General features: G+C 34.6%; 1 protein-coding gene across 4 annotated transcripts in view; it reads right to left on the bottom strand.

Annotated features, from left to right (window-relative positions):
* Nucleotides 1–27,697, bottom strand: part of STXBP5L (syntaxin binding protein 5L) — a 512,379-nt gene that overhangs the window by 136,497 nt on the left and 348,185 nt on the right. For 3 of the 4 annotated variants that reach the window (XM_050781881.1, XM_050781884.1, XM_050781883.1), the window contains 3 exons: nt 27,219–27,344; nt 6,513–6,664; nt 4,128–4,199 (listed from right to left, as the gene is read on the bottom strand). In XM_050781881.1, the coding sequence (XP_050637838.1) occupies nt 4,128–4,199; nt 6,513–6,664; nt 27,219–27,344 (350 nt within the window). The remainder of the gene's footprint in view (nt 1–4,127; nt 4,200–6,512; nt 6,665–27,218; nt 27,345–27,697) is intronic. The other variant, XM_050781882.1, reaches the window with a different exon arrangement.

Here is a 27,697-nt window from a genome sequence, read left to right on the forward strand (position 1 = left end):
AGATCACTTGGACTCAGGAAGGGGAACATCACACACCGGGGCCTATCATGGGGAGGGGGGAGGGGGGAGGGATTGCATTGGGAGTTATACCTGATGTAAATGACGAGTTGATAGGTGCAGCACACCAACAAGGCACAAGCATACATATGTAACAAACCTGCACGTTATGCACATGTACCCTACAACTTAAAGTATAATAATAATAAATAAATTAAAAAAAAAAAAAAAAAAGGCCGGGCGCGGTGGCTCAAGCCTGTAATCCCAGCACTTTGGGACGCCGAGGCAGGCGGATCACAAGGTCAGGAGATCGAGACCACAGTGAAACCCCGTCTCTACTAAAAATACAAAAAATTAGCCGGGCGCGGTGGCGGGCGCCTGTAGTCCCAGCTACTCAGGAGGCTGAGGCAGGAGAATGGCGGGAACCCGGGAGGCGGAGCTTGCAGTGAGCCGAGATCGCGCCACTGCACTCCAGCCTGGGCAACAGCGTGAGACTCCGTCTCAAAAAAAAAAAAAAAAAAAGAAAGATAATAATTGTGGGGTACGTCATAGATGAGTCAAAGGATAATCCCTAAAAATGAAAGCCAGTTAGTACAATGCTACAAATACAAGGCCAGGGTGGGAGGAAGCAACTTTAGGGAACTGGGGACTATAAAAATTACAAATACAAAAATAATTAATAGAACAAACTTGCAAACTTTTCTAAATACCAAAATAATTTTTTAAAAGGAGACAGTAAATTGAGAAACACAGTAAACAAAATATAATTCAAACTGAAAGGATACCAAAAAATGAAAGCACCAAACCCAAACACATCCGTTCTGTCAATAAACATGAATAGGCTGAACTCACCTATTAAATAAAAAGATTTTAAAATTGGCTTATAAAGCAAAACCAAAATCTATGCTGTATGCCAGACACATCTAAAATACAGTCATTCCAAAAACTTAAATCAAATGAATGGAAAAAACACATCAGGCAAATGAAAACAATAAGACAATAAACCTAATACCAGAGGAAGTAGAATTTAGGCCAAAAGCATTAGATGAGACAAACAGTGTTGTTTGATGTTGCTCATAGCCACAGTTCATAAGTTATATAAAATACTATTGGTATCTACGCACTAAAAAATACAACCACACCCACATACAGAACAGAAACTTCAGTTGGTGCAGGGAGATACCGAGAAAAAACACTAACAGTAGTATTGCCTTTTACTCTGTTGAATTGTCTTATTGATCTGGAAGTACTTGTTATTTATTAACGTGTAATTCCACGGTTGATTTCCTGTATTGTAAATATTACCTATATGACTACATGACTAGTATTTTTACTCTTATAGTAGTATATTTTGAAAATAAAAGTTTCTAATTTTATTGAAATCCAAAAAAAAAAAAAAAAAAAAAAAAAAATTCTGGTGAACTCAGTACCTAGTTCTTCTCTCATTTGTCAGATTTGAAAAGTTCCCTGGTAGTTCATGTGAGAGAAAAAATGCCTGCTGCCATGCTCTGTCTATCCTACTGACATCATCATTTACTTACAGATCTTATGACTTTTGCTAGATGTAGAGAATATAAAGAATTTTAGATATGATCTTGAGATTCTTGTCATGCATTTGGAAAGGTAGAGCATAAGTATAAAAGTAAGGAGCCATACAAATGAATCCAGGCTAAATGTCAACTAAATGGTTCAAGCAAGCCTGTACTGTGTACAAACCTGGACACTGGAAGCGTTTAAATAAAGGAATTGGCACAACGGGGCTCTGATGGTGGTAGGAAAGGCTTACTATAGAAAGTAAACTTTTAGTAGGGCGTTTCCAGAGAGGGAATAATATGAGTAAATCATAATGGTAGTAAGATACAAAAATTTGGCTTAAGAGGAGAATAGTGGAAAATCCATTTGAAGATGTTGATAGAAATTATACTTTAGAGGATCCTGAATGAAGGTTTTTAAAAAAAATTCTGAAGGAAATATAAGAAATATAAGAAAATATATTATTGAGATTTCTCAGAACTTTTTAAAACTTTACATCATGGCTGATACTATTGGATCCTGATGATCTAAGAGCCCGTTTCTGCTTCTGATCTTCAGTCTCCAATTTAGCTTCTTACCATAAAATAATTACAAGTTTATTACAGAAAAATCAGAATATATTGTAAAGCTAAAAGAAGTCTATAAAATCCACAAAGTGTTGTTCCAGAAACTTTTCTGTCTCTACACACACACACACACACACACACACACACACACACACACACACACATGTAGGAGATCCTACCTTCAGAAGGCTAAACTGGGATTCTGAAGTCTGAATATGTGTATTAAACCATGCTGAGACTATTTACAGAAAAGTTTTGGCTGAAATCCTTTATGTGGTGCAGAGGATGGGTGTGAAAAAATGGCACAGAGCAGGAATAAGCAAATTTTTAATGTAAAGAATAGGACAGTAAACATTTCAGGCCTTGTGGCCATATAGTTTCTGCTGCAGCTACTCAACTCTGCCATTGTAGTGTGAAAGCACTGAAGGACAATATATAAATGAATAATTGTGACTATGTCCCAATAAAACTTTATTACAGAAACTGAAATTTCATACAATTTTCAGATGTTAAGAAGTATCATAGTTATCATAGTATCAAATAAGCTTCTGTTTTAGGAGCAGCAGAAGCCAACATAGATACCAATATTCTCACACATGGCAACAGGAACAGAGAGAGTGGGAAGAATTCCTAAAAGGGGGTGCTCTGCTAGAGTAGAAAACTAGAGAATATTTATGAGCAAAAATTACTCAACTTCTGGACACTCCCAGGAACATTTTGAGGATTTCACAGAGACTGACTTATGTAAGCTAAGGGCATAAACCAGTTAAGTTTTAGGTTATGTTACTGATAAGATTCCATTAGTATCTATGAACTGGTGAGGTCTGAAGAAATTCAGGTTACAAACAACATATATGTGTGAGTGTGTGTATAAAATGTATATGTTACACAACTCTAAGGCCATTTTTTTTACATATTGTAAAGCAGCCTGCTTTTTAACAGAATATATTAACATATGATAAACTTTTTTATGTCAATAAATATTTACCCATAACATCACTAGTGTCATCTGTACCTCCAGTCACACACACTCTCACTCTTCATCCTTTCTATACCAGTTTTTATAATTGCTTACTCTAGACAACTTCGGATCTGTGTTTGCTACCATGGTAAATGTTGATCTTATTTACTCATTTACTTTTTACCTTAATTATCCTACTTTATAATGTTTGGGTGCCTTAAATCACCATAGAAATATGTGTTTGTATATTTTAATAAAAATAATCAGAAATCAGGAATACTTCGTTATCTTCAAGGGATATAATTATTTAAAAGAAGCAAATGGTTAGTCCCTGGTTAGAATAGTACTATAAAATGGCCAAAGCATAAGGCTGCCAAAATAAGAAAGCATTGACTTATTACTGATACTGGTATCAGTAATAAGTTTTATTATTTACAGGGCATCATAGCTCTTCTTTCTCAAAATAAAAGACAGTGACTGTTGGAATAGCAGGACATGGTCTGCATGGTTTGAAATAAACACAAAAACAATGGGTATGATTGAATGGGTACAGGACAATAATGGATTGAAATATTTCTATAATAATTTTTATGAAAATTATCAGGTTGCACACCATAACAAAACAAAAATTTGCATGCATGCTGAATGTGTTTTAAGAAATACATTACTGGGCCGGGCGCGGTGGCTCAAGCCTGTAATCCCAGCACTTTGGGAGGCCGAGACGGGCGGATCATGAGGTCAGGAGATCGAGACCATCCTGGTTAACATGGTGAAACCCCGTCTCTACTAAAAAAAAAAATACAAAAAACTAGCCGGGCGAGGTGGCGGACGCCTGTAGTCCCAGCTACTCGGGAGGCTGAGGCAGGAGAATGGCGTGAACCCGGGAGGCGGAGCTTGCAGTGAGCTGAGATCCGGCCACTGCACTCCAGCCTGGGTGACAGCGCGAGACTCCGTCTCAAAAAAAAAAAAAAAAAAAAAAAAAAGAAACACATTACTGAGCACTGATGTATGGATTTAACTCAAGCATTATGACTTAAAAAGGCTATTTGCCTAACCTTTATATAACTTACTCTGATAGGAAGTACGGATCCGTTTCGTTAAATCAGGATAAAAGTTAGACAGGCCACGCATGCAAAAGTTGTCTTTGGAACATGCCAGAACACCAGCATCAGCAGCAGGCAGAAGAAAGAGAAAAAAAGTCTAAAGTGAAAGGAAGTGATATCATACCAGAATCTAGAACAGCCAAGATGAAGAAATTGCAGCAAGATTAGGTAATTAAATTAGAGAGGAGATATTAATAAAATAAATCAATTATAAAGTAAGAGGTGATAGATGAATGATGAGAATGTGGTAATAATTTTAATCTTTATTTAAATATTTAATATAAAAATATTTATAAATATTTATATCTTATTTAAATGTCTCATAAAAGTAGATGGCATATTTTCCTTACATGTTTTTACAAAATACAATTATTTGGCTTGTAACTAATATGTATAAATTATTTCACTAATATAAAAATGATTGTCTTTAATCCTTCCACAATTAAAAAGAAAGCTAAAGATTTCAGTCTTTAATATTTCATTGTTATAATATAAAGTGAGTTCTGATTTTGTTATCTTGTACACTAAACACAAACTGAGTTTATAACTTCACAGATTTTCCTGATTTTAAAGTCATCAATGTTCTAAGCTCTAGTAGTAACTGTTAAGGTTCAAGCAGTTTAATTTAAATTAAATAACAATTGCATTACCTTTGTCAAAATATATACTTTTTTTGCCCCACTGTGTATATCCAGCAAGTGATTTAGATGTTATCATAGGATTCACAGCTTTTCTGATTATATTGGTGCTTTTAGCATTGCAAACTGAACACCTGAAACATGGTTATTGTGACTGAGGAACTAAATTTTTAATTATAAATAGCCTACTGCCCCCAACACCTTTCTACCCTAGAGTCCATCAACTTCAAGCTTGTCTTTCCCAATCATGAGGAAACCTTATGTTATGTGAATGTACAATTGCTTTTTATTTTGTCTTCCTTTCAAAATCTGGTAGTGATAGAGGCAAAATCTCTAGAATTTGAAATTTCTAGCTCTCCTAAAATATTGCTAAAATTTGAGATTCCTCACTAAAAACCCTTGGTTTCTGAAAGAGAAATTTTGCGCCCCTCAAAAAGGTCTAAACTGGTAATTTGGAAATGATTGAGTTTTGCAAAAGAAAGGATAACAAGAAGAGTTTCAGTATAACAATTTTCATTAGTCCAAAAAGGAAATTCATTTATTATCACATTTGGATGTTAAATTTGACATGCCTGCTATTTGGAAAATAACACCTACCATCATATACCCTTTTTATTTTTTATTATAAAATATTTTCCTATGGTTATATTTAGTAATGTAATCAATATTCAATAGATTATTTTAAATAATATATGTAGAAATTTTATTTTACTTATTTAAAAAATTTTAAAAGTTATTATTATTATTATTGTTATTATTAGAGATGGGGTCACACTGTGTTACCTAGACTGGTCTTGAATTCCTGGCCTCAAGAAATCCTCTCACCTCAGCCTTCCAAAGTACTGGAATTACAGGCATGAGCCACCATATCTGGCCCAAAGTAGAAGATTTTAAAGGATTGTCTAAAATAACACTTAATATTATAGAAGCATTTTCATCTCAACCTTTCGGCCTAATTTTTTTTTTTTTTTACCAACCGGACTGTCAACGGACAGAAAATATGCAAAACTTTGGCAGTGTTTCCAAAGCCAACTATTTGGATATATACTAAAATTTCAGTAAAACTTTGGATAATTGGCATATCAAAGTTTGGCATTAAATCCTAATTAACCTTAAGTTTATTTTCTTTTACAGTTAAATACATCAATTTGTTGATCCTGCCAAAAAAAAAATGCCATCTGTCATAGTACTTTAAAAATTTTAATGAAAAATGTTTACTGAATCGTGAAAATACCTCCAGGAAGGTCATCATCCAACAAGGAAAGGTGTCAGCTACACTATGGAATTAATTAAAAAAATTAAAAGTAGTGAATGACCTAAAACTATCTTTTTAAAGGGGCTAGATATTTTAGAAGTCAACCTGTTTAACACAACCATTGCAAGCAGTTTTTTCAACTACAGAGCCCTAATTTTCGTAGCATTTTTACATTTAATAGCTTCTTATTTTCTGTTTTTTTAGGAATTAAACCTAAGAAACTTGAGATGCTTCTTAACTTCAACAGGAAATTAAAGTTTAAACTTACACACCCCTAACCCTGTCAAAGGTTCTCACAATGCTTCTGCCCAATTTATTTTGCTTACGTGATTTTGTAAATTATGTTGATTTTATTTTGCCATGCATTAGAATAGTATCACAGAAGAAAGACAAGAAATCTAAAAGTAAGAACATAGATGAACAAATCAAGTTCATAACTCATCTTGTTTTATCTCCTACCTGCAATGAACTGTTTGTTTTTTCGAGGAGACCGTGGTTGTCTCTGGTATAAGTCACTTGATCTATATAGGTCAATGGTCCCCATGCTTAACAGTACTGTCTTCTGTATAAAATCCACCACAGCCAACCCATTGCAGTTCCCAAATGCAACTCTAAGAGAGAGAGAAAAAAAAATGCAACTAGAATGTATCACAACAAGCATGATTATTTTTATCTTCAAATCGATCATAGGATTATTGAAAAGTAATGTCTTAGGGTTGGGGAAGTTGGGCAGTGATTTGTGTAAAGTCAAGAAGGATGCCTTGCCTTTCTGACGGATAAACTGCCTTCATATAATAGGCATACAATTTACTCCAAAAAAAGGATGATTGGCAATTATATTTTGCCAGCAGTTTTATCATGTAAGTCATGATTACCCAATCCGCTCTTTAACTAGACCTTATGTTTTCACAGAAGAATCACACAAAACCTTTTTGCTATGCAAGGGGAGAAGTCAAGAAATGTCACTAGCTAAAGATGCTTACATATGTAATTAGATGCCTTTTTCAAATAAAATTATAATTACTAGACTCCGAATTAATTATCTTTTGAAAGAGAGAAAAATAAAAATTAACTTCATATATCAAAGGCATTGACGAAATGAGGAGATATAAAAAGTTAAATTTTCTTACTTTTGTGCTCTTTATTTTGTGCCCCTTTCAAAAGATAAAGACCATTTGATTAATTACTTAACTAAATCTCCTGAGAAATTTAAAAAAGACAGCTCTTCTAAGTAGGCATTTTGATTGTCTTAACCATTAGGCATACATTAACTCTCATTTTTCTCCATTTACAATATGTCCTCTAGCTTAACAATTCTGTCTGTATTTTTGCTTTGTAAATTAAATAAACACTAGTTATATGAATGTTGTTTTGCTTGTTTTATATACATTCCATGTTGTATTATTATTTAGATTGAATCATGTTTACAAACCATCTGCTTATTCTTAAAATGGTTTTTTCCACTACATCACACAAGTTAAAACACAACAAAAACAACACTTCTACCTATACTAGATGTTTTGCTAATTCACATAGAGCTCTACATCTTCCAGTAAGACAAACTTTGGAAAGTTAAAAAAAGTATTGTTATACTGGTCAGATCTGGGTTTAATTCTCATCTCTATCACTTATAGGATACGTGACTTTGAGAAAAATTAATGAATCTTGCTTGGCCTTAGCTTCTTTATAGTGATAATTACACTTCTATATTTATCTGGTTCACAGAGCTTTTATGAGTACCAAGTCAGAAAATTATTTTTAAAGTATGTTGAAATTTTTCCATGCAAAAAGAATTGATCTTAATATTATAAGTAAATGCAATATTATACATGTTACCAGTTATAACAAGTTAGTATCTTTAAACTTTTTATGTTAAAATATAGCAAATTACTTCTGCTTACAGACATGACAGAGTTTCTAAATGCAATAATGACTGAAAAAATGTAGGCAACTAGGATGCATGACCTTCTATATACCATAAATAATTATTTTTGTATTGGAATTAAAAATAAAAATACTGAGAAGTTATAGCTTAGGGCTGGAGAAATCAGGCAGTAGTTGTCAGAAAGTCGGAAAAGAGACTAGATTTAACCTCCTATTTTAAATTACTAGAAAATTGGACAAAAACATATTAAACAACAGTTTTCACATATTGGTCAACAGGCAACATAGAAGAAGATGAGAGAAGGATAGCAACCAAGGTAATACATTTCACAAATGTTCTGTGTTAGTGACTGAAGATAGTTCCCAGGCTTGGGTACAGGAAACTAGAACTCATAGAGAGGTTGATGGTCTCATCTAGTTGAGGAGGTCGAGATGAGAGACTGAGGCTGCAAAAATAGCTAGAACTAATAAGGCAAAATAAACTGCACAGGGACAGAATACCAGAGATTTGCAGACAGATATCCTTGAGACTTTGGCTGTGTACTAATCTGTGCATCCATGTGTAGAAGCTACTCAGGGCCTATAAAAGAGCTACCAAAAAGATAAGGCAGAACAATTCCCAGAGCTCACAAAAGGCTAAGAATATTTTATGTTACTACCAACGAAACTGCAGAGATCTAATACATGGAACATCAGATCTAGGAGCGTCACTTCAGTAGTGAGACAAATTAGCTACAGATTCCAAGTAACTTAATTTCGTTCCAGGAAAAAATTGAATACTACTGAAAAAAGGCAAAAATACCACCAAAAATGTAAAATTCACAATATCCAGTATATAAAAAGTAGCAGGCATATAAAGAATCAGGAAAATATGATAACCAGAGGAAAAAATAACTCAATAGAAACATATCCAGAAATGAGAGAGATGATAAAACTAGCAGATGAAAAATATTGAACGTGCCTTTAAAAGAATATTACAGATAATCAAGAAGGTTGAGGAAAACATGAATGTGACCAAGGAAGGAATGGAAGACATAAAAAGGCCTCAGAGAGATAAATGTATATGAAATTTAAACATTATCCACACATTAGACATTACACTAGAAAAGAATAGAGAATGCTATCCTCTGAATGTTTGTGTTTTCCCAAAATTAATATGTTAAAACTTAACCCCCAAGGTGATTGTATTAAGAGGTGGGAACTTTGGAAGGTGACTAAGTCATGAAAATGGAGCTCTCATGGATAAAATTAGGGCCCTTATGAAAGAGGCCCTAGAGAGCTGCCTCACCCCTTCCATTATGTGATGATGAATTTAGAAGGTACTATCTATAAGGAACAGCTTCTCAGCAGACATCAGATCTACTGGTGCCTTGATATTAGACTTCTCAGCCTTCAGAACTGTGAGAAATAAATTTCTGTTGTTTATAAGCTACCCAATTTACAGTATTTTTGTTTACAACATCCCAGACTAAGTGAACCTGAAGAAATAATAGAAATTAGCTAAAATGAAATGAGATTTTTAAAACTTTAAAAAACAAAACTCCATAATTAGAGTTTCATAAAAGAAGATGAACAGAAAACATATTTGAAAAAATGATAGCCAATTTAGATAAATGATAGACAAAATTTGAAGACAGTAATAAGCCTGCAGATAATAGAAACTTAAAGATCCCAAGCAGAATAAGAATGAAGAAAAATAAAAAGGCATCATAATCATATTGCTGAAGACAACTAATAATGAAAAGAAAATGTTAAAAGCTGGCAGATAAAAAAGCATATTTCTTACATGTAAAAATTAAAATGATGAAATCATTTTAAAAAATTAAATGAAATTATACAAACCAAAAGATAATGGAGTGGCATCTTTACAGTAAGAAATAAAAATAATGTCAACCTAAAATTGTATACCCAGCAAATACATCTTTCAAGTGGTGGAAAAAGAATTTTTGCAAAAAAACAAAAGCTGAAGGAATTCGTCACTCACATAAATGGATTACAAAAATAATAAGGGAAGTCTTAGAAAAAAATGATTCCAGATGGAAATATGGACCTCCACTATATAATGAAGAGCAACAAAAATGTTAAATATGAAAAGTAATATTAAAGACTTTTCTCATTTCTTTAAAGGATAATTGACTAAAGCAAAATCAATAACAATGTATTGTGGGGTTTATAACACATGGAAGTAAATTTATGACAATAATGCAAAAAACAGGAGGATAAATAGAAGTATGCTGTTGTAAAGTTATTAAAAATACGAAAAGTGGTATCACTCCATTTATTTAACTACTTATTTGATAATTCAAAGATACATATTATAAGCCTGAGAGCAAACAAAAGAAAACTAGAAGTATACCTAATAAATCAATAATGAAAATAAAATGGAATCATTAAAAGATATGCAATCTTTCCCTGAGAAGAAGGCAGAGAAAAAGAAGCGAAAAAAAAAAGGGTGGGGGGCAGGGGGACAAATAGAAAAACAAATTGGAAAATGTTTGGCTTAAACCCAGTCATGTAGATAAGCATATTAATGTAAATGATTGAAATACTCTAATTATGGGCAGAGATTGCCTGAGTGGATAAAAAGTAAGACCCAATTATATGGTGCCTACAACAAATCCACTTTAAATATAAACCAAAATGATGGAAAATATTTACAATGAAAACACTAATTTAAAAAATGCTGAAATGACTATACTAATATAGACAAAGTATATTTCAGAACAAGGAAATTTTGAGAGACATATAGGGAGAATGATTAAGGAATCAGTTTATTAAGAAGATATAGCAATCCTAAATGTGGATTCATCTTATGATAAAGCTTTGAAATTCATGAAGGAAAACCAATAGAACTGAAAGGGAAAATAGACAAATCCACAATTAAGGTGGAGTATACAAACATTCCTCTTTTAATAACTGACAGAATAATCAGAGAAAACAAATCAGTAAGGATACAGAAGTTGTGAGCAACACTATGAACCTCCTTCACAGAACTAAAATTTATGGAACTCTTGAATCAACATTCATAGTGGCATTGCAATTATGAAATACATAGGAATAAATTTAACAGCAAATGTGGAAAATCTGTACATTAAAAATTACAATTATTGTTGAGAGAAATTAAAGAAGACTTAAATAAATTGAAAGATGTACCTTGCTTAATGGTTAGTAAAGTCCCCAAATTGATCTACAAATTCACAGCAATTTCAAACAAAATCTCAGCAGACTTCTTTTTTACTTGAGAAACTTAAAACATGATTGTAAAAAATATAGAAAAATATAATAGACCTAGAACAGCCCAAATTGTTCTGAAAAATAAGGAAGTTTGAGGATACAGACTATATAATCTTAAGACTTAATTAAAAGTATTGGAATCAAGACAGGTTGGTATTGGTGACCTAGATATCTAGACAGACCTAGATATTGGTGGAACAGATGAGTACCTGGGAATAAACTCACACATACATGGTCAAATAATAATTGACAAAAGTGCTAAGAAACATATATAGTCTTCAACAAATGATGATGAAGCCATTGTGTATTCATAAGTAAATAATTGACTGCTCTCTTACCTTGGGTTGTAAGTCAGGGCTTTTACCTACTTTCACTGGGGCTTCAGACTACTGCTCTGCATCCTGCTCCTACTGTGACCTGACAGGCCTCTGATGCACCCTGTTGTCACTGGACCCATGTTACTGCTATGTTCCATGCGATTACTATGTCTCATCACTCCTGGGACCAAGTCATTATGGCATGCCCCAAAAATGACACAGGTTCTTACTCTGTGGGCAATCTGTGTATGCCCAGGCCTCAGAGATTGGTGTCAATGCCAAAGGAAAAAATGCACCTATGCCCCAGGCACCACCTCAGTTACATGTGCCTCTGACCACAGAGCCCTGGCTTCATGGCTGCTCTGAGCACCTGCACCCAGAACCGGCACTGCTGACAGTGCACCAGTGCCCAGGATCCCAACACCACCACAGCTGCATGTGTGCCAGCACATCAGACTTGGTGCCAAGAGAAATCACTTTGGCTAAGAACTTCCCTATGTGAGATAAAAGTTGAATAGGAGAAACTCAGTAGCTTTCAATACAGAGGACCTTAACAGCCTTAACCACTATAGTTACTACAGACATCTGGAGATTTGGCTTCTGCCATGGATACCTGCAATATTTACCAACACTGACTTCAACTGATTAAACTGCACTGAGATCATACCACTGTGTCTTTCTTAAAACAGGAGATGTTGCACCCCATCCAGCTGGTGCCTTGTAGCCATTCACAGCTGAAAGTATTTCCCCACTGTATCTACTTCAAAAAGACCAGATCAGGTGACTTGCTGCCTCAAATATACAAACATCAAAGCAAGTTCACTTAAAACACAAAAAAGCAGGGAATGATAACACTGGAAAAGGAACACAATAGCTATCCAGGAACTGACCTCAACAAAATGGAGATCTTTAGTTATCTGAAAAATGATTCAAAATACTTATTTTTGAAATTCAAAACAATTATTTTTAATTCTTTTAAGGAAGTTCAAACTCGGCAAGACACAAAAGTAAACAGACAACTCAAGAAACAAAGGAAAATAATACATGAATAAAATTTAAAGTTCAACAAAAAGATATAAATAACAAAAAAGAACCAAATAGAAACTCTGAAGCTAAAAAAATAATGAATGAAAGAAAAAAATGCAATAGAGAGCTCTAATAGCCAACTTGATCATGCAGAAGAAAGAATTTGAAAACTTGAAGACAGATCTTTTGAAATTATACTATCAGAGTAGAAAAAATAGATAAGAATAGAAAAGAGGAAAGAAACCCTATAGAACACTGAAAATAACAAAAACCAGAAAAGAAACCCCATGGAACACTATCAAGAGAACCAATAGTCACATTATGGAAGATTCAGAGGAACAGAGAGAAAGGGACAGAGAGTGCATTTAAAGAAATAATGGTTGAAAACTTTGATAACCTTGAAAGAAGTACACATATTCAGATTTATGAAGTTCAAAGGTTCCCAAACAGATTTAATCCAAAAGACAGCTTCACACAGACACATTATAATCAAACTGCCAAACAACAAAAAAAATGAAAGCAGTAAGAGAATAGTAACTTGTTATATACAAGGGAATATTCATAGTGCTAACAGAAGACTCCTCAGCAGAAACCATACAGCACCAGAGAATGGGATGATTTATTCAAAGTGTAAAAAGAAAAAAAAAAAAAAAAAACTGCCAGCCAACAATACTGTATCTAGCAAAATTGTTCTTCAGAAATGAAGGAGAGATACTTTCACAGACAAACAAAAGCAATGATGAAGTTCATCACCACTACACCTGTCTTACAAGAAATGCTAAGGGGATCTAATTATGCTAAAATGGAAGAGTGTTAATTAGAAACATGAAATCATATAAAAACAAAATATACATGTAAATTTAAATTTATAGTTAAATTCACAATATTGTAGTACTGAAATGATGGTGTATAAAACAACTTTAAGTACAGTATAAAGGTTAAAAGACAAAAGTATTAAAAATAACTATAGGTATAATATTTTGTTATTTTAATAAACTCACAATGTAAAATATATAAAAATATAGAATGTGTGCTGGAGGAGAGGGACAGGCAAAATGGTAGAGAGTTTGAATGAAATTGAAGTTGAGTTGTTATTATTTCTAAATAGACTGTTATTAAGTATAAGATGTTCCACATAAGCCTCATGGTAGCTGCAAAACAGAAACATAGTAGATATATGTGAGATAAAGAGAAAAGAATCAAAGCATATCACTACAGAAAATCAACAAAGCACAAAGGAACACAGCAAGAGAGAAAGGACAAAGAATCCATTAAAAATAACCAGAAAATAAAAATGGCATGGTAAATTTGTACCTACTAATCATTACTTTAAGTGTAAATGGTTTAAATTCTCCAAACAAAAGGAAGAGTGGCTGAATGGATTAAAAATTAAGATCCAACTATATGCTGCCTACAAGAGACTAACCATAGCCTTACACATAGGCTGAAAGTGAAGGGATGAAAATGAATTTCTATAAAAATCGAAGCTGAAATAGAGCAGAAGTAGCTTAATTATATCAGAAAAGAATAGACTTTAAGTTAAAAACTGTCACAAGAGAAAGAAGATCATTATATAACGATAAAGAAGTCAATTCATCAAGAAGATATAACAACTATGAATACATATGTGCTCAATATGAGAACACCTAAATATGTAAAGCAAATATTAACAGAACTGAAGGGAGACACAAACAGCAATTCAATAAAAGTAGGGCATTTCAACACTCTCACTTTCAACAATAGATACATTATCTAGACAAAAAAATCAATAAAGAAAATTGGACCTGAACTATATGTTAGTGCAGATGGATCTAACGGACAAATACAGAACATTCCATTCAACAGCAGAAGAATATACATTCTTCTCCAGCACATGTGAGGCATTCTTCAGAACAGATAACATGTTAGACCAAGTCTTAGCTGATTGAAATCATATCAAGTACCCTTCCTGATCACAATAGTATAAAACTAGAAATCAATAACAGGAAGAAAATTTTAAAATGCACAAATATCTCCTGCTCAACCATAGTAAGATGTGCTTGCTTCCCCTTCACCTTCCACCATGATTGTAAGTTTCCTGAGGCCTCTCAGCTATGCTTCCGGCACAGCCTGCAGAACTGTGAGTAAATTAAACCTCTTTTCTTTATAAATTACCCAATCTCAGATATTTCTTTATAGTAGTGTGAGAATGGACTTATACAGTTTTAATTGATGCAGTAAAAGGATTTGACTGAATTCACAAGCCATTCATGATAAAAAGATTTCTCAGAAGAATCCAAAGCAAGAAATATAAAAGAATAAATTGATAAGCTACTTCAAAATTATAACCTCTATACATCCTTCAAAATTGTATCTCATATATATCAAAAAGTGTTCAATGTTTATGTTTTTTCTTAGCTCTGTATACTGATAGGGGCTAGAAGCAATGACAACAGTAGAAATGAGCATCTATTGTGCACAGATACTGTTTTCTAAATAACATTCTCCAATAAAAGAAGACTAAGATAGCTGATTCCAGGGGTAGATTAAAGAATATACAAGATACACATGGAACATCACATTGTACTGGAAAATAGCAAACTGCTGAAAAACGATGGGAACATATCAAAAGGACATAGAAGCTATTTTGATGGGGCTCCATATGGTCAAATCTGGAAGAATTAGAGCATCACAGGCACAAATGATAGTAACAGATCTTAACTCAGTGAATAAAATGCAAATCCACGATTTCAAACTTATATAGTAAACAAGTAAATAAATGTTTATCTAGGATAGGGAGTCATGCTCTTTTAATAGTATAATCTAACTTAGAAATATAGAAGGGATAACAGAGAATAACCAATGGATGTTAAAAGTAATGGGTGAAAGTTTGATGAGTAAGAAGTTTACAAACTTTCAAGTATCTCCCCATAAACTATTATCTATGAAGGGAAACAGCAACTTTATAGTGGAGAAACCTGGTAGATACGACCTTAACAAGAAATCAAAATTAGTACCACTAAAATTAGGACAATCCATGATCATGTACCTTCTGATAAGATAAACTTAGAAGACATTACCTTGTTTCTGTGGTATTCCTGCCAAAATGCTTAATTTACTCTCATCATGAGGAAATATCAGACAAACTCAGCTGATGTACAGTTAACAATATAATTGGCTGTACTCTAAAAATATGAAGGTTAAAAACTAAATGCTGGGCCAGGCACAGTAGCTCACGCCTGTAATCTCAGCACTCTGGGAGGCCTAGGTGGGCGGATCACATGAGGTCAGGAGTTCAAGGCCAGCCTGGTCAATGTGGCAAAACACCATCTCTGCTAAAAATACAAAAATTAGCTGGGTGTGGTGGTGCATCCCGGTAATCCTAGCTACTCAGGAGGCTGAGGCAGGAGAATTGCTTGAACCCAGGAGGCGAAATCTGCAGTTAGCTGAGATCATGCCACTGCACTCCAGCCTGGGCATCAGAGCAAGACTCCATCTAAAAAAAATGTGGAAGAACTGCCCCCGATTAAAGGAGATTAAGAAAAAATGAAAACTAAAAGCAATGCAAGATCCTGGATTTGATTCTCTTCTGGGAATAGACAATATAAATGACATTACTGGGACATATCTAGAAACTTAATATGGTATGTGAAGTAGAAAATAGTCCTGAATCAATGTTGAATTTCTTTATTTTAATAAATACACTATGCTTATGATGTAAAAAAAAAGTTCTTCTTCTTAGGAAACATACACTGAAAGAGTAAGACCAATTTTCAGTTCTTAAATTTGTTATATTATTTTTCCAAGTTCAGAGCAAAACCCTCAGTCACTCGTATTTTACCAAAAGTCCAATATCACAACATATCCAAAGGGGAACAAGACTGGATTTCAGAGGTTCTTATAAGAATTCTATTCCAGCAAAAAATTCTTAAACTGAAATGTGAGATATGCAATTTACCTCTAAAACATAGACTCAAATGGCAAGTAATACAACTTAAGCTCTAAGGATCTCACAGGCTAATATAAACAAACTGGCTCAATTAATCCTAAATAATAATGTACAACAGGTCACACTGCAATTGGTAGACCATTCTCCATTAGCCCTTCACTGTACTGCACAGTCCTTTTAGTGAAGGCATTTACAGTTAAGTATGTTTGTATAAAGAGACATCCCAGGATAGTAAAGCTTAGGGGCATCTCCCTACTTTGAGACATTTCAGGGTAGTAGAGATAAAAAAAAAAAAAAAACCTCTCCTCTTCCCCAGAGAATATTTGCTTATGTTCCAGAGTAAAGATAAATGGGCAGTTCACCAGCAGACCTACATAAGATGTGAGTCTTTAAAACTTGGAGTTCCTCTTTTATTATGCACCCAGGTGCACATGCAAGTACCATCTGCCATTCACCATGTTCCCCTGTGGGCTCAGGGAACTGATGCAAGATCTTGCACTAAGCTGCTGTGTTTGCTGTCACTAATAAACTGTCTGTGTTCTGACCAAGAGGACTATTTTCTGTCTCTATATATATATAATACTGTCACAGACAAATTTACTATTTTCCAAGAGGGAAACAACTTAGACCCTTCACAGTTTCTGACTTAACATTTGCCCCTTCATATGTTCTTCAAAAGAGTAAACAATAGTGAATGGAATAGTAAGGTTACTGAGTTAACTAAAGCTGACGACATTAATCTTTGAAAATTATTTTCCTGGTTAGAGTTAGGCCAACCAGGATTTTGAACATCAAGTGGTTTCCAAATATTTCTTATAATAATCATGATTGTCTTATGCTTTTTTCCTCCCTTAATGTCTAACGTCCAGATATTTAAATGCTGCTACATAGGCATTGCCATACAACTAATACTGTGTTCTATAAAGAGACTGAGGCCCTCATGGTCAGTCAGTTCGGGGGCTGAGTTTGACCAAAAGGGTGAAATTGAGAAATTATAACAAGAATAATAATAAAGACCTGGCGTAATTCAGATGGACATACTACTAAATGATAATGACATAAATAATACAGAAAATGTCTTCCATATATGTGTGACAAACTGAACAGCTAAAGCCTTTTGGAAAACCTAGAAATAAATAAGTTTAGTTGACGATTCAGACAGCTGCCCAAAAGCAAATACCCTGACTGGTCTTTTGGCTGGTTGCTAACTCATTAGCATCTCACAATGAAAAAAAATAGAAAATTCATTGTTTAGAAAGTGGCCGTGGTTTTTCTCTCTCTGCTTTTCCCTTTTTATTATATACAAATGCTTTGTTTGCATTCATTAGATGAAATCAATCTATTATTGGTTTAATGTGTATTCAAGTAAATAATATGGTAATCATTAATATATATCTTTCAGTTATTCTTTTTTTAAATTATTCTTTAAGTTCTGGGATACATGTACAGAGGGTGCAGGTTTGTTAAATAGGTATACATGTGCCATGGGGGTTTGCTGCACCCATCAACCCATTATCTACATTAGGTATTTCTCCTAATGCTATCTCTCCCCTAGCACCCCACCCCCGACAGGCCCAGTATGTGATGTTCTCCTCCCTGTGTCCATGTGTTCTCATTGTTCACCTCCCGCTTATGAGTGGGAACATGTGGTGTTTGGTTTTCTGTTCCTGTGTTAGTTTGCTGAGAATGGTTTCCAGCTTCATCCATGTCCCTGCAAAGGACATGAACTCATACCTTTTCATGGCTGCATAGTATTCCATGTGTATATGTGCCATATTTTCTTTATCCAGTCTATCATTGTTGGGTATTTCGGTTGGTTCCAAGTCTTTGCTATTGTGAACAGTGCTGCAATAAACATATGTGTGCATGTGTCTTTATAGAAGAATGATTTATAATCCTTTGGGTATATATCCAGTAATGGGATTGCTGGGTCAAATAATATTTCTGGTTTGAGATCCTTGAGGAATCACCACACTGTCTTACACAATGGTTGAACTAATTTATACTGCCACCAACAGTGTAAAAGCATTCCTATTTCTCCACATCCTCTCCAGCATCTATTGTTTCCTGACTTTTTAATAATCACAATTTGTGATTCTAAAATCACAAAGATAATATCTCATTGTGATTTTAATTTGGACTTCTTTAATGACCAGTGATGATGAGCTTTTTTTCATATATTTGTTGGCTGCATAAATGTCTTCTTTTGAGAAATGTCGGTTCATATCCTTTGCCTACTTTTTGATGGGGTTGTTTTTTTCTTGTAAATTTGTTTAAGTTCCTTGTAGATTCTAGATATTAGACCTTTGTCAGATGGATAGATTGCAAAAATTTTCGCCCATTATGTAGGTTGCCTGTTCACTCTGATGTTAGTTTTCTTTTGCTGTGCAGAAGCTTTAGTTTAATTAGATCCCATTTGTCAATTTTGGCTTTTGTTACCATTGCTTTTGGTGTTTTAGTCATGAAGTCTTTACCCATGCCTATGTCCTGAATGGTATTGTCTAGGTTTTCTTCCAGGGTTTTTATAGTTTCAGGTCTTATGTTTAAGTCTTTAATCCATCTTGCTTTAATTTTTGTATAAGGTCTAAGGAAGGGGTCCAATTTCAGTTTTCTGCATATGGCTAGCCAGATTTCCCAACACTATTTATTAAATAGGGAATCCTTTTACCATTGCTTGTTTTTGTCAGGTTTGTCAAAGATCAGATGGTTGTAGATGTGTGGTGTTATTTCTGAGGACTCGGTTCTGTTCCATTGGTTGATATATCTTTTAGTACCAGTATCATGCTGTTTTGGTTAATGTAGCCTTGTAGTATAGTGTGAAGTCAGGTAGAATGATGCCTTCAGCTTTTTTCTTTTTGCTTAGAATTGTCTTAACTATACGGGCTCTCTTTTGGTTCCATATGAAATTTAAAGTAGTTTTTTCTAATTCTGTGAAGAAAGTCAATGTTAGCTTGATGGGGATAGCATTGAATCTATGAGCATGGACTGTTTTTCCATTTGTTTGTGTCCTCTCTTATTTCCTTGAGCAGTGATTTGTAATTCTCCTTGAAGAGGTCCTTCACATCCCTTGTAAGTGGTACTCCTAGGTATTTTATTCTCTTTGCAGCAACTGAATGAGAGTTCACTCTGTTTGTCTGTTATTGTTGTATAGGAATGCTAGTGATTTTTTCACATTGATTTTGTATCCTGCCCCTTTGTTGAAGTTGCTTATCAGCTTAAGGAGATTTGGGGCTGAGATGATGGGGTTTTCCAAATATACAATCATGTAATCTGCAAATAGAGACAATTTGACTTCCTCCCTTCTTACTTGAATACCTTTATTTCTTTCTCTTGCCTGATAGCCCTGGACAGAACTTCCAGTATTATGTTGAACAGGAGTGGTGAGAGACCGCATCCTTATTTTGTGCCAGTTTTCAAAGGGAATGCTTCCAGCTTTTGCCTATTGAGTATAATATTGGCTGTGAGTTTGTCATAAATAGCTCTTATTATTTTGAGATACGTTCCATCACTACCTAGTTTATTGAGAGTGTTTTAGCATGAGAGGGTGTTGAATTTTATCAAAGGTCTTTTCTACATCTATTGAGATAATCATGTGGTTGTTGTCATTGGTTCTGTTTTATGTGATGGATTACGCTTATTGATTTGTGTATGTTGAAGCAACCTTGCATTACAGGTATGAAGCTGACTTGATTGTGGTGGATAAGCTTTTTGATGTGCTGCTGGATTTGGTTTGCCAGTATTTTACTGAGGATTTTTGCATCGATGTTCATCAGGGATATTGGCCTGAAATTTTCTTTTTTTGTTGTGTCTCACCAGGTTTTGGTATCAGGGTGATGCTGGCCACATACAATGAGTTAGGGAGGAGTCTCTCTTTTTCTGTTGTTTGGAATAGTTTCAGAAGAAATGGTACCAGCTCCTCTTTGTACCTCTGGTAGAATTCGGCTGTGAATCCATCTGCTCCTGGACATTTTTTGGTTGGTAGGCTATTAATTACTGTCTCAATTTTAAAACTTGTTATTGGTCTGTTCAGGGATTCGACTTTTTCCTGGTTTAGTCTTGCGAGGGTATATGAGTCCAGGAATTTATCCATTTCTTCTAGACTTTCTAATTTATTTGCATAGAAGTATTTATAGTATTATCTGATAGTAGTTTGTATTTCAGTGGGATTAGTGGTGATATCCCCTTTATCATTTTTTATCGTGTCTGATTCTTCTCTCTTTTCTTCTTTATTAGTCTGGCTAGTGGTCTGTCTATTTTGTTAATCTTTTCAAAAAAGCAGCTCCTGGATTCGCTGATTATTCGAAGGGTTTTTCATGTCTCTATCTCCTTCAGTGTTGCTCTGATTTTAGTTATTTCTTTTCTTCTGCTAGATTTTGAATATTTTTGCTCCTGCTTCTCTAGTTCATTTTATTGTGATGTTAGGGTGTCAATTTTAGATCTTTCCCGCTTTCTCCTGTAGGCATTTAGTGCTGTAAATGTCCCTCTAAATACTGCTTTAGCTGTGTCCCAGAGATTTTGATACATTGTGTCTTTGTTCTCATTGGTTTCAAATAACTTACTTATTTTTGCGTTAATTTCATTACTTACCCAGTAGTCATGCAGGAAAAGGTTGTGCAGTTTCCATGCAGTTGTGTGGTTTTGAGTGAGTTTCTCAATCCTGAGTTCTAATTTGATTGCACTGTGGTCTGAGAGACTGTTTATTATGATTTCCATTCTTTTGCATTTGCTGAGGAGTGTTTTATTTCCAGTTATGTGGTCAATTTTAGAATAAGTGCATTGTGGTGCTGAGAAGAATGTATATTCTGTTGATTTGGGGTGGAGAGTTCTGTAGATGTCTGTTAGGTCCACTTGTTCCAGAGCTGAGTTCAAGTCCAGAATATCCTTATTAATTTTCTGTCTCGTTGATCTGTCTGATATTGACAGTGGGTTGTTAAAGTCTCCTACTATTATTGTGTGGGAGTCTAAGTTTCTTTGTCTGTCTCTAAGAACTTGCTTTATGAATCTGGGTGCTTCCGCATTGGGTGCATATATATATTAAGATAGTTAGCTCTTCTTGTCGCATTAATCCCTTTACTATTATGCAATGCCCTTGTTTGTCTTTTTCTGTTTGTCTTTTTTGATCTTTGGTTGTTTAAAGTCTGTTTTATCAGAGACTAGGATTGCAATTCTTTTTTTTTTTTTTGCTTTCCATTTTCTTGGTAAACATTCCTCCATTCCTTTATTTTGAGCCTATGTGTGTCTTTGCACATACGATGGGTCTCCTGAATATAGCACACCAATGGGTCTCGACTCTTTATCCAATTTGCCAGTCTGTGTCTTTCAATTGGGGCATTTAGCCCATTTACATTTAAGGTTAATATTGTTATGTGTAAATTTGATCCTGTCATTATGATGCTAGTTGGTTATTCTGCCCATTAGTTGATGCAGTTTCTTCTTACTGTCAATGGTCTTTACAATTTGGTATGTTTTTGCAATGGCTAGTACCAGTTTTTTCTTTCCAAAACTCCATGGGAGATTTATGGGACTTACTTTGGAGTTACCCCTTTTTTTTTTTCCTAATTCTTCCTTTAGAATGGGTACGTTTACTTCGTGCTGATCTCACCATTGTATTTTGGAAACATATAACTTGCTTGATTTCTTAAGCTCACAGTTGGAGGAGAATCTGCCTCAGCTTTCTTCAGGAGCTCTTGTAAAGCAGGCCTGGTGGGGACAAAATATCTCAGTATTTGCTTGTCTGTAAAGGATTTTATTTCTCATTTGCTTATGAAGCTTAGTTTGGCTGGATATGAAATTCTGAGTTCAAAATTCTTTTCTTTAAGAGTGTTGAATATTGGCCCCTACTCTCTTCTGGCTTGTAAGGTTTCTGCCAAGAGATCCTCTGTTAGTCTGATGGGCTTTCCTTTGTGGGTAACCCAACGTTTCTCTCTGGCTGCCCTTAACATGTTTTCCTTCATCTCAACCTTGATGAATCTGTTGATTGTGTGTCTTGTGGTTGCTTTCTCGAGTAGTATCTTTGTGATATTCTCTCTATTTCCTGAATTTGAATGTTGCCTGTCTTGCTAGGTTGGGGAAGTTCTCCTGGATAATATCCTGAAGAGGGTTTTCCATCTTGCTTCCCTTCTCCCCATCACTTTCAGGTACACCAATCAAACATAGGTTTGGTCTTTTCACATAGTCCCATATTACTTGGAGGCATTGGTCATTCCTTTTCATTCTTTTTGCTCTAATCCTGTCTTCACACTTTATTTCATTAAGTTGATCTTCAATCTCTGATATCCTTTCTTCTGCTTGATTGATTTGGCTATTTATACTTGTGTATGCTTCACGTACTGTGTTTTTCAGCTCCATCAAGTTATTTATCTTCTTCTCTATACTGGTTATTCTAGTTAGTGTTCCTTTAACCTTTTTTCAAGGTTCTTAGCTTCTTTGCATTGGGTTACAACATATTCCTTTATTTTAGCTCAAAGGAGTTTGTTATTACCCGCCTTGTGAAGCCTACTTCTGTCAATTTGCCAAACTCATTCTCCACTCAGTTTTGTTCCACTGCTGGTGAGGAGTTGTGATCATTTGGAGGAGAATAGGCTTTCTGGTTTTTGGAATTTTCATAGTTTTGCGCTGGTTTTTCCTCATGTTCGTGGATTTATCTACCACTGGTCTTTGATGTTGGTGACCTTCAGATGGGGTTTTTGTGTGAATGTCCTTTTCGTTGATGTTGATGTTATTCCTTTCTGTTTGTTAGTTTTCCTTTTAACAGTCAGGTCCCTCTGCTGCAGGTCTGCTGGAGTTTGCTGGGGGGGTCCACTCCAGACCCTGTTGCCTGGGTATCACTAGTGGAGGCTGCAGAACAGCAAAGATTGCTGCCGGTTCCTTCCTTGGAAGCTTTGTCCCAGAGGGACAGCTGCCAGATGCCAGTTGGAGCTCTCCTGTACAAGGTGTCTGTCAACCCATGCGGGCTAGTGTCTCCCAGTCAAGAGGTACACGGGTCAAGGATTCACTTGAGGCAGTCTGTCCCTTAGTGGAGCTCAAGTGCTGTGCTGGGAGATACACTTCTCTCTTCAGAGTCAGCAGGCAGGAACTTTTAACTCTGCTGAAACTGCGCCCACAGCCGCCCCTTCCCCCAGGTGCTCTGTCCCAGGGAGATGGGAGTTTTATGGGACTTACTTTGGAGCTATTACCCCTTTTTTGTTTCCTAATTCTTCCTTTCAGAATGGGTATATTTACCTTGTGCTGATCCCACCATTGTATTCTGGAAACATATAACTTGTTTGATTTCATAAACTCACAGTTGGAGAAGAATCTGCCTCAGAATGAATCATACCTTGACTCTCACCCATATATGATTCAGGCGACTTTGTTTTTTTTTTTTTTTTTGAGATGGAGTTTCGCTCTGTCACCTAGGCTGGAGTGCTATGGCGCAATCTCAACTCACTACAACCTCTCCTTCCTGGATTCAAGCGATTCTCAGTATCTCTAGTAGCAGGGATTACAGGCACGTGCCACCAAGCACAGCTAATTTTTACAATTTTAGTAGAGATGGAGTTTCACCATGTTGGCCAGGCTGGTCTTGAACTCCTGACCTCAGGTGATCCACCTGCCCTGGCCTCCCAAAGTGCTGAGATTACAGGTGTGAGCCACTACATCCAGCCCAGATGATATTTTGATGAGACTTTGAACATGAAACTTTTGAGTTAATGCTAAAATGTTTTAAGACTTTTTGGAGCTATTAGAATCAAATGAATGTATTTTAAATATGAGAAGGACACAAATTTTGGGAAGCAGGTTCACAATGTTGTGGTCTGAATTTTTGTGTTTCCCCAAATTCAGACCATCTAATCCCCAAGGTGATGGTATTAAGAGTTGGGGCCTTGGGAAGGTAATTAGGTCTTTGGGAGGTCTCCACTATTCTTAATGGAATTCATTTTCTCATAAAAGAAGTCTGAGGGAATTTGTTCACTGCTTCTACCAAGTGCAAACAAAGCTAGAAGGTGCTATCTTTGAAGCACAGAGCAAAGCAGAGAGCTAGACACTCAATCTCCTGAGACCTTGATTTTGGACTTTCCAGTCTCCAGAACTGTGAGCAATAAATCCTGGTTGTTACAAATTACCCATTTGTAAGATATCTTTTTAAGCAGCCCAAATAGACTAAGACACTTCTCTTGTTTTTTCCTCAAAGACAAAGCTTCTAACATTTCACCATAGAGCATATTTGCTAAAATGTATCAGATTAAGAAAAATTCCTTCCATTTTAGCTATTAGTTTCTTTTGAAGTCATAAATGGATATTTAATTTTATCAGATGTTTCTGTTTTTTGCATTCCTGACCATCCTATAGTTTTTCTACTTTATTCGTTAATGTGATGAATTACACTGATTCATTTAAAATGTTTAAAAACCTTGAATTCCTGGTGTAAACCAAACTTGGTTATGATATGTTACCTTTTTTAATTGCTAGAGTATCTATATTTTGGTTGGGATTTTAAAACTATGTTCATAAATGATATAGACTTACAACTTTCTCTTTTTGTAATGCCCTTTTCAAGTTTTTGCATCAAGTTTTGTTGGCCTCATAAAATGAGATGAACATGATTTCATCTTTAATAATTCTTAGGAACATTTAATGTAATACTTGTACAATTTCTTTCTTTAAAACTTGGTGGAATTTACTCTAGTAGCCACATGAGCTAGGATTTTGGCAGTGGAGGCTCTCTATGAGATAGATGTCCAAGCTGTTATTTTCAAACAAGTACAAGTTATACAGAAGTTCTGTAATAACTTTCACCTCCACAGTTCCCTTATGAGGGAAAGTATTTTTTATCTGACGTATTCTAACAACCTTCAGCTTCTGAACCAGGTGATACATCTTTATAGTCTCTGAATTCTGAAGTCTCCTTGTCTTTACAGGTCAACCTCTAGAGAAAGGAACTCAGAAGATGGCTTGAGCTCAACTATCTTTCATGGTAATTACTTGGGCTAGAGAATAATCATATATTCTTACCATATCAAATAATGAAACAATAGGCTGTCCCACAGTCCATTCCTCCTCTCCCATCATCCATCAACTGTTATTGCCAGCTTTCCCATCAAATAATATTCTAGTCAAGAAGCAAGCACTATGTTCACATATATCCTCCACACCCCCCCGAAGAAAACTCCAGGTACTCAAAGATAAGACTGTTTTCCATGGACTCCTTACTGATGGTTTCAAGGCATTCTCTTGAAGCTTATAAGACTCAGCTTAGGAAGTACAGACATAAAAGTGAAATATATAAGGTAATATATTATTTGATAAAAGTTGATTCCAAATAAGCACAGAAAGATGAACTATTCAGGAAATGGTCTTGGCACAATTCTTACTCATCAGGAAAAATATAGTTTAATACTTATTTCATATCTTATACTTAAAAAATTCCAGATAGATTAAAGCTTTAAACATCTAAAAGAAACAAAAACCATATTAGAGAGAACATAATAATTTTTTTGTTTTTATTACATTTTTATTATTATCTTGAAGTGAGGAAGGACTTTTTAAATAAGACAGAAATTCAGAGCCATAAAAGATAACAAAAAATAGAATTGCAAAAAATTCTTTAAAATATAAACCATCTTAAACAAAGTCATAAAGCAAACAAAAGCATGGAAGATCACTGCAAATTACACTATAGAGAAAGCTAACTTCCCTAATATGTAAACAGTTTTCACAAATCTCTATGAAGGCCAACAACTTTACAAACAAATGGACAAAGAATAGAAACAGAATGTCACAAAACAGGAAAAGATGTTCAATTTCACTTAAGATATAAGAAAATTTTACTGATATTATAATAACACACTACTCTTTACTTAACAAACTGACCAGGATGGAAAGTTTGATTATACATTGTTGTAGGAAAGGTTGTAGGAAAGTAGACATTCTAAACATTGTTGTTGGGAGTATAGTTTGACACAACCTCTATGGAGGGCTACAACCTAGAAATAAGGATTAACTGAAATTAAATTAGACTTTAATGGGAATAAAACCCAACTTTCAAAGACCTGATGTCTGCTTGAATTATGTTGTTCTCACCCTTCAGTAGTTTTTTAACCTAGACTGCCAGAGGAAATGCAGATACTTTCTGGAGGAAAATATCATCTAGAACTTCAAATTATAATATTCATTTCTCAATTTATAAAAAACAGAAACAACTAAGAAAAAAACCATACAAACTGGCATACATGAACATAATATAATGTGACCCAAAACTAAGAAATGTAATAGACTGGATACCAAATATGGAAATGTCAAACACATATTTAAAGTAACACATTTTAAAGTTATATATTCAGTACATTCAAATAAATAAAGAAAAGAGTGGTAATTTAGGAAGAGAACAGGATGTTTTAAAATAATCAAATGTAAGGTCTAGAACTGAAAAATAATACCATCAGATTAGACACAATTGAAGAGGGAGTTAGTGAACTCGAAAGGATAAGTCAAAAGAAAGTGAAATATAAAGAGAAAAAAAAGACAGAATATAAAAACAAACAATAAAGTATAAGTGTAATAAAATCCTAACAATCTCCAACTAACATCAAAATTGGGAACACTATCACAGGTTTGACTTCAGGAAAGAACAAAAAACCACAATGTGAATTTAAATTATTTTTCTTATATATTGTTTAATTTAATAAAAATCTAGGTGAGGGCTTCTTTTCATTTTTAGGACTTGAGCAGGGAACATCTAAAAAATCAAACATATTAGCTAAATAATACATATCAGAAAAAAGTTTAATTACTTACATTCCATATGCTGAGCTTACAGCAAGACTAGTAATCTGTTGTGGAGGTTCACCATCTACCCACACCAACTGAATAACAAGTTCTGCTTGATATCCTGGAGGCATTCGCACTGGCCGTGTCTTAACACTTTAAGAGCAAAAACAATCCTATTATACACAGTTTAAATAAAACTTATCTTGAGAATTTACACAGAATCATGCTACAGAAATATACAACACAGGCATTGCAGGCAGCATGCAGATGGACGGTGTCTTCTAGCTTTCTCAAAATGCACTGAGTCCTTTATGATTACTTAGTTATTTCTTTATGTGGCTTTTCAGTCAGTTAGGTCCACAACTTCAACTGGCCTTTAACATTTCAATTTTTTATTTTGAGAATATTATTTTAAGTTATTTTTATTATGTAATTATTTTTCTAATGTAATATATGTTACATATATATCAGTTATAAAGCATAACAATAAAACAAATGACCATTAA

Source organism: Macaca thibetana, chromosome 2 (genome assembly GCF_024542745.1).
Source record: "Macaca thibetana thibetana isolate TM-01 chromosome 2, ASM2454274v1, whole genome shotgun sequence".
Classification (NCBI taxonomy): Eukaryota; Metazoa; Chordata; class Mammalia; order Primates; family Cercopithecidae; genus Macaca; species Macaca thibetana.